Below are 16,091 nucleotides of genomic sequence, written 5' to 3'. Positions count from 1 at the left end.
GTGGTGTGTGAGTTGCAGAGATGTTGGGGACAGCACAAACACCCAGCCCCCGGGCCACTGGAATTAACCAATGAAGGTTAAAATCCCCGACCCGGCCAGGAATCAAACCCAGGGCTCTCCAAACCAAAGGCCAGTACGTTGACCATTCAGCCAACGAGTCGAACACTACATAAATGAGATACTAAGTAATAGAAAGTATTGGTCTTTGGTAGGTTTTCACCGTTGACTTCAATATCACCGTCACTCTGGTTTGTAAGGTATTCTGTCTTCTTGATGTTAAGATGAAGACCAAATCTGCTGAGGGCATTAAGCCAAGCTTGGAACTGGTGCTGTAGATCATTTTTGATGGTACTGGCAAGCATGACATCATCTGCATAGAGTAAGTTCCATGGAACTTGGTGCTGTAGATCTCGAGTGACCATGTCCATTATACTGTACAAAGAAAGAGTAGAGGTGACAAGGCCAAACATTGGTAAACACCAACTTTGATTGGAAAGCTGTCTTATATACCAGCGGCACATCATACTCTACTACTGGTGTTAACAAAGAGCATTTGAACCCAATTAATGAGTTGTTCCGAAACTCCATGATCTCGCAATGAAAATCAAATTAGATGGAGTGGTATGTGGTCGAAAGCCTTTTCAAGATTAAAAAATGCAATGCAAATGGGCTTTCCTTTTTCACAATGCTTCTCAATGAGCAGTCAAGCTGCAAAGATTGAATCAGTGGTTTCAGATCCTTTAACAAAGCCACACTGATTTTGGATGAGATGCACAATATCATGCAGTTGTTTATCAAGAATCCTTTCGAAAATTTTCATTGTGTGGGACAGGAGATGGATTCCACGATAATTAGAGCACACAGGTGGATCACCCTTATTCTTGAAAACTAGGATTGTGAGACTTATTGTCCAGTCTATGGGTATGTGATCACCCATCCACAATGTCATTAAAGAAGGTTGTTAGCCAGTCTGTTGCTGAACTATTTAATTCTTCGATCTTCCAAAGATCTGCTGAAAGTTCATAAGATCCAGGAGCTTTCAGGAACTTCATTTTATTAACTGCTTCTGCAAATTCCTATGTACTGATAGCTGGAACTGGTCCAGCAGTTGAGTGACCTTCAGGAATTGGTGGCTGTATGAATACAATATTTGAGATCTCATCGAAATGCTCATGCGACCATTCCATTATCTTATGTTTCTCCAATAGTCATCTTCTTTCCTTCCTTCCTTCCTTCCTTCCTTGTCCCTCACATACATAATCATCTTTTCTCCCTCCCTGGATCCTAACTGCTTGTATAAGCCCAGGAAGTGAGCAGCTCTTTCTGTGGCTACAGTTTTCTTGGTTTCTTGTTGCACATTGAAATACTCCTCTCGACTCTCTACAGTTTTCTGTGCCAGCAAGTTTTTGTATACCTCTTTCTTATGCTGAACATTTTGTTGCATCTCATCTGTCCAGAACTCTGTTTATCCATAAAAGGACAACCAGATTTTGTTACACCAATTTTACGCTAATTTTAGTGAAAAATGGAAGAGTATGTATAGGTATTTTAAGGCAGAAACAGGTTCCAAGAAGAACATTCCAGGAATCATTAATGAACAAGGGGAGTGTGTATGCGAGGATCTTCAAAAGGCAGAAGTATTCAGTCAGCAGTATGTAAAGATTGTTGGTTACAAGGATAATGTCCAGATAGAGGAGGTGACTAATACTAAAGAAGTATTAAAATTTACCTATGACAGCAATGACATTTACAGTAAGATACAAAAGTTGAAAACTAGAAAAGCAGCTGGAATTGATAAGGTTTCGGGGGATATACTAAAGACAATGGGTTGGGTACCATATCTGAAGTACTTGTTTGATTATTGTTTGCATGAAGGAACTTTGCCAAATGAATGGAGAGTTGCTATAGTAACCCCTGTATATAAAGGAAAGGGTGATAAACATAAAGCTGAAAATTACAGGCCAGTCAGTTTGACATGCATTGTATGTAAGCTTTGGGAAAGCATTCTTTCTGATTATATTAGACATGTTTGCAAAATTAATAACTGGTTTGATAGAAGGCAGTTTGGTTTTAGGAAATGTTATTCCACTGAAGCCCAACTTGTAGGATTCCAGCAAGATATAGCAGATATCCTGGATTCAGGAGGTCAATTGGAGGTCAATTGGACTGTATTGTGATTGACTTATCTAAGGCATTTGATAGGGTAGATCATGGGAGACTACTGGCAAAAATGAGTGCAATTGGACTAGAAAAAAGAGTGAGTGATTGGGTTCAATCAATCAATCAGTCAATCAATACTGATCTGCATTTAGGGCAGTCGCCCAGGTGGCAGATTCCCTATCTGTTGCTTTCCTAGCCTTTTCCTAAATGATTTTAAAGAAATTGGAAATTTATTGAACATCTCCCTTGGTAAGTTATTCCAATCCCTAACTCCCCTTCCTATAAATGAATATTTGCCCCAGTTTGTCCTCTTGAATTCCAACTTTATCTTCATATTGTGATCTTTACTACTTTTATAAACGCCACTCAAACTTATTCGTCTACTAATGTCATTCCACGCCATCTCTCCACTGACAGCTCGGAACATACCACTTAAATACAAAGTATGTTACAAGTGTTATTATTTTTTATATCCACCTATTCAATACAAAGAGATCTTTTTAGAAATTAAATATTATTACAAAATGTTAAGGGACATGTTTCGCCCATATTAAGGGCATCATCAGCCTCAAACTCAAACCTGTATGGTGAAAAATCAGGATCCTGATTGCTCTTACAAGTCATAAAAAGATGATATCATTGTAGGTGTCTGTCCAAACATACAAATTGTTAGAATGTCCTTGGCTAAAATTGCAGTATCAAACTGCATGTCAAAAGTTCACACAATTATACTTTCTGGAGCGTTGAAAAACTTGTTTCACAAATAGGAAAAATCCTCTCAGTTTTAATTACTGCGTTGATGGGATGAAAGTTCCCTTTGGGGATTATTGTAAATACCTAGGTATTAATATAAGGAAAGATATTAATTGGAGCAATCACATAAATATGATTGTAAATAATAGGTACAGATCTCTGCACATGGTTATGAGAGTATTTAGGGGTTGTAGTAACGATGTAAAGGAGAGAGCATATTTGTCTCTGGTGAGACCCCAACTAGAGTATGGTTCCAGTGTGTGGGACCTTACCAGGTTTACTTGATTCAGGAACTGGAAAAAATCCAAAGAAAAGCAGCTCGATTTGTTCTGGGCGATTTCCGACAAAAGAGTAGCGTTACAAAAATGTTGCAAAGTTTGGGCTGGGAAGACTTGGGAGAAGGAGACGAGCTGCTCGACTAAGTGGTATGTTCCGAGCTGTCAGTGGAGAGATGGCGTGGGAGGACATCAGTAGATTAATAAGTTTGGATGGTGTCTTTAAAAGTAGGAAATATCAATATGAAGATAAAGTTGGAATTCAAGAGGACAAACTGGGGCAAATATTCATTTATACGTCAAGGCATTTTGCTTGACAAGCAAAAAATCTATTTGACTTCCGTGATTCTCACTGGTGTAGGCGATAAGGTCAGAAGTGTTTCTTGAAAGGGTGTTGTTGATGACAAAATTATTAGCTTCAGCAAATCAAGGATTCATTGCTCATCATCATTATTTGCCCCATAGCCATTATTGCCATGACAGTTGAAACCATCTCTAGTGCTCCCAACATGTCCATTAAGGTCCTCACTGATGTATAATATTCTGCCCAAAAGTGATCCTTTTCTGTTTCCTCACGACCACTTTGAGGTGAGTAGGCTAAGAAGACACGCAGATGTCGTGTCGTAGTATCTAATGCGATGGACATAAGACGATCAGAGAGACGATGGACTTCAACAACCTGCCTCTGAAGATCACTGTCAATGATTCACTTTGGTGTTTGTTGTTCCATGATAGATGAGTTTGTATCTATTCCCAATATCTCACAACTTTTGCCCTTCCCAGCACATTTCTTGCACTTAAGTGATGTTCACACGTCGACATTTGAGCATATCAGGAATTTTGCAGGTGTGTCCTGTCAGGGTTCCTACATTTAAGGTAACAACATGAAGTGGCCTTTCTTTGGTTTGGGCTCGCTTCTTTTGCTGATTCCGCCCACGAATTAGTAGCCCTTGCTGACTTGGCATGATGGACAGGCGATACCATTGAGCGTTGCTTCTGGGAAATGCCCAAGCCTTATTCATATTAGTTGATGAAACATGTTTCATTTTGACCCATAGTTGGAACACACAACAACTGATCAGCCTATCGCCACAGCCTGACATCAGTCTAAAATCGGCTGCTGCTGACATGGAGTACAGACATCATTCACAGCTGCCCATCCAGGGCCAGACGGTGCTTAAGTTTTCTGTCAGAGTTTCTTTCCCTTAGCCTTTGGGAAGCCAATCCTGAACCACAAGGCAGTGGTATGATGTCTTTTAGTGGCATTTCCTCCACTGTAAATAACTATGAAATGGGAGTGGTTCCTCTATAACAACTAGACTCAACACAGAAAGACCCTACCAGGAGTGTAGTTCATTTTACGGTTTCCAGAGTGAAGGAGAAAGATGTTAAAGACCTAACTACGGTGGGCAGCCAAAATCTACTCAGTATATAGCTGTCCCCTTTGTTAAACTGATTAGTGTGTACAATGTTTCTCTTTACAAATGACGTTTCATCAAAAAATGATTTCATGGTCATTTATGATGACATGCTCTGTCACACCAGACTTCACTGGCTAGCAAAGACTTAAGTGTTTACAATGTTCCTTAACCCTTGCTGTTACTTCCTACATGTTTGACCAAAATAAACCAGTCTACAGGAACAAGAAATCATGTATATTTTAGCACAGTTTAAACCAATAGGATCTTTATCAGATTGCAAACAATTGCTCATGATGATATTAGGCTAGTCTTGATATTGTACCTTTGGAGAATACTGCTAATCCTACCCAAGACAGACTACATGTATGGCAAGAAGGCCAAACTCACAGGAGGAGAATCATATGACAATCTGTCTTTCAGCTTAGGATAGAGCACTTTATTCATTTATTTCATTGAATACCCATTGTTCAGAAATGTTCTGGTTAGGAAGCTAAGTTCAACATCTTTCTCCTTAACTCTGGAGGGCATGGAATGAACTACACTACTGACAGGGTCTTTCTTTCTTGAGTCTAATTATTACGGAGTGGCAGTTGCCATTTCATTATTATTGCTGTAAAGACGATCTTATTAGCAAGTTGTTACATTATGGATAGTTACATTAAATCTAACCATAACAAATAATTTGATATGATCTAACTTTACAAATGATGATTTTTTTAGATCAATAATCAACTAGGTTCCCTTAGTCCTTAAATATTGAGTTTTATTACTAACCTGTAGGCTTCACTTACAAAACAGTAAGAGGGGGAGGTGCAAGATCTTTAAATCCAGGCCTATCCAAACAATAGTTGTCAAAAGGAGATGAGATAGGAAAGATGAAAGAGTACAGCTTGGCAACAATGCCAAACTCAGAAGAAACCTTGCAGTTTCCATGCATATTTCATGAGTAGTGAAGTCCTGGGAGAAGAACTCATGAGAATAGAGAATAATCAAAAACAGCTGTTAATAAGGGTGAAATAAATTTCTTTACTGTCTTCATATTTCCCAACATATTATTGCACAGTCTGTGGAGGCTGGATAAGTGAAGAAAATAAAAGGAAATAGGATGTAGTATTTTAAAAACCATTTCTAATGAGAATATTCTTGTAATTTCAGAAAGTGACTGGGTTCTTCTCAATAACTTCTGTCAAATTACTGGTGTGCGTCTTGTGGCTGCACTTAATGGTATGGTGAGGAAGGATGGAGTTTGGGATCCACGCAACTGTCTGACGCTCATTGCTTTCTCTGATCAGATGGGCTTCGATCTTGATTGGCAGCTTGGATATGGTATGTTTCAAATAACTGTTTGTAAATACATATGCACCAGTATTTCAGGGCTAATAAAGATTGAATACACAAAGGTTTCTTTATACAGGGTGTTATGAAAATTAATTATAAGATTTAGAAAAGGAGTAGTATTAATCAAAACAAGAAATACGTGGAAAACTCTCCTGTGCATAATTTATATGTCTAGTAGTCAAACTAGAATGACAACTTTTATATAGCTGGAGGTTTGTGGCCCTAACACTATTTCCTGCATAGTAGTCTTGAATGAGGAGTGGGAAAATTTGCTGTTCTCCTAAAGGCATACCATATAAATTTGGTGTTAATCAAGTGTCATCTTTCTGTTTCAGAGCTTCAACGAGTGCCTGTCCCAGGTGGAGGAGCCCAGTGGGGCCGAGACATTCTTGCGCTACGACATATTCTTGATGCCTTTCCACGCTATGCACACTCAGCCGTAGTGGCTCCGGATATAACTTACTTTAGAACCAAAGAAGATGCTGAGTTCCTCAAGACTTTCTTTGAAATTGCTGGCCCTGCATTAGCTGCTGTCACATGGCATCCGTACGTAGTTTTATTAATTTAGTAGCATGTAAAATATTTCATTTACGGTATATGCAGTAAGTTCTCACCCGCTCATATCCTTCAGTTCTCTTTTTGTTTACAGAGATAAAGGAATATACTGTATTTGAACAAACTGACAAACAAACAAACAAACCCTTATCAGCTTACTTCTACTCTCACATCAACATACTTCATTCAAAATAATACTGATGAAGCTACACATTTCTGAATATTTTTTAACTTCATCTTCGGAATATTTTTTCCCCCAATGGTCTCTGTGATAGTTGTTGAAGGTTAGGTTATTAATTCCTCTCACACATTCAAATAATATGAGGGTTGGTGAATAAGTCATGGCAACTATTGTTCTCCTCACATTTGCATGATGCTACCATACAATGGTCATATATCCTGGAAAGCAGGACACTCATAGTACATGGACACAGCACAAGATGGCGGTACATTGGACACAAACCAGCACAGGGCAATGGGACTGCAGTAGTGAGTTAGGCTCCGTACAGAATGGATGTGAAAAGGCAAGAAGAGCATGGCTGCTCATTGGGGTTTCAATGCCCAAGAATTTTGTAGAGAGCTTGTGGAAGCTGTGAGGAACGGTTGCAAGGTGGGCAGCAGCATTTCAGCATGGACATAAAACAAGCAGCGGCGTGCAACAGTCCGAAAGACTTGTTAGCATCTGGACTGATGTGTCACATGAAGTAATTACCCAGTGCATGGACATGGAGAGAAGAGGGACACTACTTGAGTTACAAGCCAAAACAAATATTGAAAAATGAACCATCCACAGAATTTTACAGGAAGATCTTCATCTGCATAAAACTGTATCACAGTGGGTGCCAAGTGCACTCACTGACATGCAAGAGTGGTATGCCATACTCTCGGGCAACTTAGTATGCTACTGGCAGGAATGAGAGCAAATGCTAGAGAGATTAGTGACCTTGGATGAATTTTAGGCCAGGGAATACGAACCAGAGTTCAAACGCCAGTCTATAGATGGCGATATGCAGGATCATAATGAAGACAGAAGTTCCGGCATAACCCTTCCACTGTGAAGCCAATGGTCGTGGTGGCTTGTGACATCCAAGGTACGGCTGCGTGTCACTTCATTCCACATGGCACAACGGTGACAGCAACCTACTAGAGAACTTTCCTACAGAGACAGTTATAACATGCCATTAGGGACAAATGGCCAGATCATCTCAACAACGTCATCCTTCTCCATGAAAATGCCAGACTGCATCCAGCAGAGGCTGCATGGTGGTAACTTCAGAGCTGGGGGTGGGAATTACTGCAACACCCGCCATGTGTCCATGCGATTTTGACCTCATCCCTGCAGTGAAAGAACCATTGTGTGTGAGACAGTTTGGAACACGAGACGACATTTCCAATGCTGTGAAAGATGAGATTGCAAAATTCGCACATGGTGAGGTGTCTGGTATCTGACACATCCCACATTGCTGACAAAGTGTTGTGGACAATGTAGGTGACTGTGACTACTTTGAGGGTTTACTATAAAGATTACTGTACTCTCCAAAACAAACATTATGCAGCACAAGGATTTCATGGGTGACAGTTTCCTCACTTGATATACTAAACCTGCATTATTCACACATCACACAGCACCTTATGCTCCGTACTCCCATGTCTATATTTCCATTTGTCCTGTAAATACCACATTCAGGCAGAAAAAAAAAAAAGAAGTTGATATGACTCATGCCTCAACCCTTGTAGAATTTTTATTTGGCTTATCCTTTTGTTTTTTCAGATTTTCCCTTGTCTTCTCTTTTTATTCTTTCCTCTTCCTACACTGGCCTATCATTTTCAAGTTATGTAGAAAAGTAGAAACATCAAAGGGAACATATATTAGGATAAACACAAAAACAGGTCAGTGTAGGAAAGGGGAGAAATAGAAGGACAAGAACAATCTCCACTTCATACACTGCCATCTTCAAATAGGATGGATCTCTCCTCATCAATCCCAGCTCTTCTACATCTATTTTTTTCTCAGCCCCAGACGAGCTCATTTTGGCTTCTCAGTTTCATCAGTAGGGCAGGCTTCAACATACAATGAGGAGCATCTTGACAGATCTTGTTGCAGGAGGTGTAGGATAAGAAGAAATTCAGTTAAATACATGAAAAGGGAAGAGACAAAAAGATAAAAATAAATACAGGAGGTAAAATACACTGGCAGAAAATGAAAACCTGACACCAACAAAACATTAGTTTAGAAAAATGCAATTTAGACTAAGCAATTGTTTAAATAACAAATTTATTTGATTAAAGTTTCCAGGTCATAGGTTCAAATGTATGTGAGAAGACATGTGACGTGGTGGTACATTAATAACTCTATAGTCGTCACGATTTTGAATGCAAGCATGCAAACGTGCATGCATTGTGTCCTACAGCTGCTGTATGTAATTTTCTGGGATGTAGTTCCAAGCCTTTTGCACTTGGTCAGTCAAATCGGCAATGGTTAATGCTAGTATTGGATGATGCTGGATTTGTCATCCCATAATGTCTCATACATGCTCAATGGGTGAAAGGTCTGGTGATCTCGCAGGCCAAGGCAACTGGTTGACATTCTGTAGAGCACATTGGGTGACAGTTATGGTAGGAGGACAAGCATTAATCCAGTTTGAAAAAGACCCCTTGGATACTGTGGATGAGTGGCAGCACAACTGGTTCAATCACCACTCTGATGTACAAATCTGCTGTCAAGGTTCTTGGGATAATGACGAGAGTGCTTCTGCTGTCAAAGGAAGTCACTCACCAGATGCTGCAGACAGCCTGGTTCCAGGTGCTCACCTCGCCTTCTTTTTACCAACCTATGGCCATCACTGGCACCAAGACAGAAACAATTCTCATCTGGGAATACAACAGAGCTCCACTCTGACCTCCAATCTGCTTTAGCTTGACACCATTGAAGTTGCAGATGGCAGTGATTCAGAGTTAGTGGCATGAACACTACAGGATGTCTGGCTCGGAGCTGTCCCTCAAGTAATCGATTTGTTAAAGTTCACCAGGTCATTCTGGTGCCAACTAAAGCTTTAATGGCTGCTACATATGCAGTACAATCCATCACAGCCATGTGATGAATACGGCCATCTCTGTAATGGCTCATGTGCGGTCATACCCCAGTTTTCTTGAGACAGTACCTTTACGTGACTATTGTTGCCAACACCAATCAAGTCTTTCTGCAATATCGCAGAAAGAACACCCACCATCTCGTAGCCCTATTACATGGCCTTGTTCAAACTCAGTAAGCTGCTCATACTGGCTTCTTCATCTCCTTAAAGGCATGTTTGACTCACACTTATCTCGCAACGTCAACACCTGGTTGATGACTAATGCTTATGAAGTGTACAACACTTATTTAAAGCAAACTTGCTTTGCAAGGTTATAGTGGCGCTATTACCACCACTGTTCGTCGACTAGCACACAAATTTGAATAGGCGTCAATATTCAGATGTGCAAACACGCCTCCTGAATTTCACTTATCTAGCACAACTCCTTCTTGGTGTCGGGATTTCATTTTCTGCCAGCGTATGTAGAAATGGGAGCGATGAGGAAAGAACCTATGTATCTGAAGACAGCAGTACATAAAGAAGTGGAGACAGTCCTTGTGTTCTCTTTCTATTTATTCCTCTCAATACACTTTTCCACAACTGTGTTTATCCTATTATGTGGTTCCTTTTGATGTTGCTATTTTCTATTTACGACTTGATTTTCATTTGTTTGTTCTTTTATTACTCACATTAGCCCCCATGGTGGCCATGATCGTTACGGTGTCAAGTCTGTATACAGTAGTCTGACACTGTGGTTAGCCGGTTCGAGTCCCACTGGTGGAAAATATGTTCACCATCAGATTGGTGGCTGACACAGTAAGAGAGGTGGTAGCATATAATTTCTAATCACCAGATTGTAGTGGTGGGGATGAAGCGAGTAGAACTGTAGAGTAACTCAGTTTTATCAGTTATGTTCCATCACAGCTGAGCACCAATTCAACTCATACAGCACGCATGAGCTTTGGTTCACTTCCAGCTAGTCTGAGCATCAGAATTATGCTGCTGTTTTGATTGTAGAATGAGTTAATTGTCCTATTTTTCAGTTTTGTTATAAATACATCTGTGTTTAAAGTTGATGTATTACATTTCTGTCAACATTTGTCATATAAAAGGAACTTGTAAATGCCAGTGGCAGATTTAACATTTCTGCACTCCTAGACATAATTATAGCATGCAACCTCCAAAAAAAAAGGAACAATCGCTAAGTACTTGGCATAACTATAGAATATGGCTCACCATGTAAGTAATATTTAAAATTATACAAAATCAGAGTCTTCAGAACCTGATAACTATTAAGGATGAAAATAAATTTACTAATCATAGTGTTTACTTTGACAATGGTGAATTATTTGATCAAATCTTCATAGTTCTCATTTTTAATTTTGTTTTTAGTAGACATCAGACAAAATGCTCTTCTTTAGAGATTATAGTTAACAAGGAAGAGGACACTATCATAACATTATCCAGTTGTGATATTCAAACAAATAAAATTGTCATTTTGGTAGAGGTCGAGTATATTATTTGCTGTTTAAAAAAGATACCACACAGGTGTTGTGTTGTTCTAAGAATAAGTAGCAAAAAGTTAAGGCAATAACTTCTAATTGTAATAATTCACAGCTTAGAAATATAGTATTAGCCAATATTTGCTACCGCCTCCAGTGCCACCACCCCTAGACATGCACCTAATGAGCTTATATTATAAATCCACCACTGATATATATGCAGCGATCCTCAACTGCTTGAGGAACATGACATTCTGGCTGCAATTTGATATGTGAGTCCTCCCAAAACATTTTGTTAGTTTTCAGCCTATATCTTCAGGCCTGGAAATGAGACAACTGATAGGAGTAACTAAGATGGTTTGGACATGTAAAGAGGATGGAGGATAATGCCAAAACAGATGGTGGAGACGAAGTTCAAGGGAAAGAGAGCGAGAGAGAGATCTAGAACAAGGTGGATAAATTCAGTAAAGAGGAGTGCAAGAAGAATAAACCTGGACTGGGACAAAATGATAGAAGAGGAAGGTGGAGAAGTGTCATAAATGCCTGGCCCAGCAGGAGCTGGATAAGGGGAAAGCAGGAGGATGATCTTCAGGCCTCATTTGTGATACCATGTCCGAGAGGCTATTTCCTTATGAAAGTCATGCGCTATGCTTCTAGGACCTTCCAAAACAAGTAACATTTCAAGTTGTTGATAAGGCTGAAGAAGTATGCTAACATGAGGAGAAGGAGTTTAGGAGTGTCCTGAAGCAGTGTCGGACAAAGTCGCATCAAGAAGTGGTGCTGATTATTGTTTTAAGAGGAAGAGCAACTGTGCAACCATACTCTGTTAACATTAATTAGAAACAAAATGGAAGAGGTCCGATGCTTTGAAGAATGAAGATATTGGAAAAAGAAAGGGAAGGGCCATGTGGGACACAATAATGAAAGACTTCCTAGACATTGAAATCCTAGTACCATCCAGGTTGGAAAAGAACATGAGTTGACCAAGGAAGATCAGATAGCAAGCTTGAAAGTCAATAACCTGACACAAGTAAGTGGAAGCAATGCCAGGCTCAACTAGGGGGTCTGTGGTCACCACCAACCCATACTCCAAAGTACCCAAGGTTTGCTTTTAAGTTGCCTCTTATGACAGGCAGGGAATACCATGGATGTCATTCTGCTGCCCCCCACCTACAGGAGGGCGGGAGAAGAATGTCCATTGTCTTCAAATTTGGAAGGGACTAGATAACTCCCTAGGGTTCATTGCGCTAAGGATGAGAGTAGTGAAATGAAATGGCATATGGCTTTCAGTGCTGGGAGTGTCCGAGGACAAGTTTGGCTCACCAGAATGCGGGTCTTTTGATTTGACGCCCGTAGGCAATCTGCGGGTCGTGACGAGGATGAAATGATGATGAAGACGATACATACACCCAGTCCACATGCCAGAGGAACAGTGTTGCCAACTTGGCGGATTTTCCGCTAAATTTGGTGGAATTAGAAGACTGTTGGCGGAGAAATATATAATTTAGTGGACAGCGGAATTTTTGGCGGAATTCTAGATTTATTATAGCGGAACTTAGTGTTTTATCCATTTTACATTTTAAAAAAATGTTTACTCCAGTCTGTCTCTGAGATATTCCATATTTCTTATCATGAGCTAGCAGTCACATGAGGAAAACATGTTAGGCCCCTATTTGGATTTGATGTTATGAGATCATGGCATCATAAATTTGTAATGCGTGGGGAAAGGGTACTTATCCCTTAGTTGGCGAATGACAACAGATAATGAAACTGGGGGAGAGTAACTTTTATATTTATGCTATTAAGGAAGACTGTTTAATGAATTGGCCTCTTTTGTGTGTGGTTGAGATAGGGGATTTCCCTAGTTTGCACCCGGCACTAAAATGCCAACAAGTTTTAACTCGCCGGTTCGCAGGCAGAGGGTTAATCCCAGTGAAACTCACAGATCAGATGAGTGCAGACATTATTATTATTATTATTATTATTATTATTATTATTATTATTATTATTATTGCTCATTTTATTGCTCATTTTATTGCTCATTATTTGAGATCGGATTTCTTGGCGGAATTTTAGCGGATTTTTGGTAGTATTTAGCAGATCTTGAAAATTTAAGTTGGCAACACTGCAGAGGAATTAACCAATTATGGTTAAAATTCCCAACCCTGCTGGGAATCGAACCCGGGCCCCTTGTGACCAAATGCCAGCAAGCTAACCATTTAGCCATGGAGCCAGATGGCAGTAGTGAACCAAATGTTGACGGTGTCTGTAGTCATAATGAGGCATTAAATACATCAACTCCTAGGTAAAAACAGATTTGGTTTGCAATTAGTCCAGCAATCATTTGAATCCCTTAAATGAACTTGAAATGTGTCCACAGAGGAGACACTTTCTTCTGCCGGACATATTATTTTCAACCAAAAATCATCCCGCCTGAAACCCTGATATTTCTACATAGAAATTCATCCTATATAAGACCTGTTGCATGTAAAATGTCACACTGTGCCAATACATCCTGTACCGCATCTGATTTTGTTACATAAATGTATGCCTAAAAATAGAGAATTGAGATCCTTTGTGTACTTTATTCTCATAACTCGTGTTAGCTAAATAAGCTTGTATCACTTAACTTTTGACCATATAACTCTCAGTGAAGTGCTTGACTTTATATGAGGTTAGGTATGTTTCAAGTGATGAGGTTTATTTTGTCAATTATCACATTCTGTATGTTTGGAAACATTCAAAATAGAACACAGTAACAGATGTATTTTCTTCTACTGCGTTTCCACAAATTTGTTTTACACACAAAGAACTGACAATAGGGAATAGACATTTTATATTATTGATGGACAAATTAATAATTACTAACAACAGCACCATATTTCTGTTTCTCTAAAGAGTTTTCACAAAATTAACCAACTAAATCCCTTTTCTTAGTCAGTCATCCATATTACAACAATCATACATTTTCAAAAATACTTTAAGAAAATTAAAAACACCCTAAACAGATTTTGCACACACGACTTCTACTTTTTGTAACCGGGTGAGTTGGTTGTGCGGTTAGGGGCGCACAGCTGTGAGATTGTATCTGGGAGATAGTGGGTTCGAGCCCCACTCTCAGCAGCCTTGAAGATGGTTTTCCGTGGTTTCCCATTTTCACACCAGGAAAATGCTGGGGCTGTACCTTAGTTAAGGCCATGACTGCTTCCTTCCCACTCCTAGGCCCTTCCTATCCCACCGTTGCCATAAGACCCATCTGTATCGGCGCAACGTAAATTGAAAAAAAAACCCACCTTTTTGTGCACATTTTTTGCACACTGCCTGAGGCATTTGCTGCAGGCATCGCTAGACTTGTTACCTTCACACAGACCAACTTCACAATTCTTCTGCTTTTTAAATGGGTGTACAGACTCCTATTGTTGTTATTGTTGCCCTTGCTCGCCCCGCCTTGTTAGTTCACTTGCCAGATGGAGGATGAACTTCTTCCGCTTTATCTTCCTATCCGTTACTTGCTTGTGATAGCACTGATAACTGTTAGGTCTAGGATATTGTAAAAGACATGCATTGGCCACCTCCTACAGGCAGCCTTTGAGGTATATTTATGACACATTTGGTCAACCGCATCTACCTGCGTTTCGTGCCGGTGTAGACGGTTACAGTCTCTGGCTTCTTCTTTCGTTCTGTGCTCATTGTTACATGAGCGTGCCGTGTGCTGAGAAGAAGGCCATTCTTGTTCTTCTTCCCTTGGTACAATGTCAAGGTGCACTATGTGTTCCCAGGCTGTCACAAGATGGTTGTAATGTATAATTCAGACTTGGACTTCTTCACCTCAGTAGGGATTTCCCAACGAATGGAGTTGATTGTTCCCACCAATGAAGTCTTTGTCTCTTAGAGCTTCTTTAGCAAGTTAGAGAGATGTGAAGAAGCTGTCTCCCTTCACGTTTTTCCCTTGGCTTAGAAACAGCTCCATGAGGCAAACTGGACAAGTGTTGACTTTACCAAGGTATGGAAAGCCATTGCAGATGTATTTTGAGTCCACATCTGCAGCAATCCAGAATTTGAGTCCATAATTGTTGGGCTAGTTTGTCATAAATTGGGTTTTTAAGATTTAGATTGAAAATACAATACAATACAATATTTTAAGATTGAAGTTATATACGTTTTAAACATAGATTTCCATTGCATTTGTTGATTGTATTTTATTTCGTTTTTTATGTATAACTGTTCTTTTGTATATGTCTTTCTTCTTTATGTTATGTCGTATGTAGCTTTTTAGACAGGCCATTTATCAAATGGCAAACATGTATTGAACAGGTAGATTTTATACAATTTAATTCTTTTAGAATTTTATCTTAGATTCTCACTTGTCTCAAGCATCCGGCTCCATGGCTAACTGGTTAGCGAGCTGGCCTTTGGTCACAGGAGTCCCGAGTTCGATTCCTGGCAGGGTCGGGAATTTTAACCTTCATTGGTTAATTTTGCTGGCACGGGAGCTGGGTGTATGTGTTGTCTTCATCATAATTTCGTCCTCATCATGATGTGCAGGTCACCTACGGACATTAAATCAAAATACCTGCACCTGGCGAGCTGAACATATCCTCGGACACTTCCAGCACTAAAAGCCATACGCCATTCCATTTCATTTTACATGTCTCAAGCAAAAAATTACCATCTGAATTGGATAGCTTTCAGACTCAACATATAAATTTTCAATAGAAAGACAATTGTAATGTGACATGTCTGTAAGGAGAACACTTTCTAAATGATGAGATGAATACAATAATTCCACTAAATGGAACATTTATTTGACAGTAAGAGCTCAACAATACTAATAATCCAGGCCAGGTACACACTGTTGTCTGAAAAACAAATTGCTGCATTGTAATAAAGAATTGTACAGGTATAAAAAGGACTCCTACCACTGTCCAGGGTGTATCATATAAAAATACCTATGAAAATGTAAATATTTTGCTGGGTGCGATACATCACCGTAAATGGGATGAAAAGCAATGAAAA

At 39.6% G+C, this 16,091-nt stretch overlaps 1 protein-coding gene across 1 annotated transcript in view; it reads left to right on the top strand.

Annotated features, from left to right (window-relative positions):
* LOC136866074 (uncharacterized protein PF3D7_1120600) overlaps positions 1 to 16,091 on the top strand; it is a 108,241-nt gene that overhangs the window by 59,333 nt on the left and 32,817 nt on the right. The window contains exons 4-5 of the mRNA XM_068226598.1: positions 5,765 to 5,935; positions 6,283 to 6,493. Of these exons, the coding sequence (XP_068082699.1) occupies positions 5,765 to 5,935; positions 6,283 to 6,493 (382 nt within the window). The remainder of the gene's footprint in view (positions 1 to 5,764; positions 5,936 to 6,282; positions 6,494 to 16,091) is intronic.

Source organism: Anabrus simplex, chromosome 3, assembly GCF_040414725.1.
Source record: "Anabrus simplex isolate iqAnaSimp1 chromosome 3, ASM4041472v1, whole genome shotgun sequence".
NCBI lineage: Eukaryota > Metazoa > Arthropoda > Insecta > Orthoptera > Tettigoniidae > Anabrus > Anabrus simplex.
The sequence above is the reverse complement of the archived record's forward strand: the minus strand, read 5'-3'. Positions and strand labels throughout refer to the sequence as shown.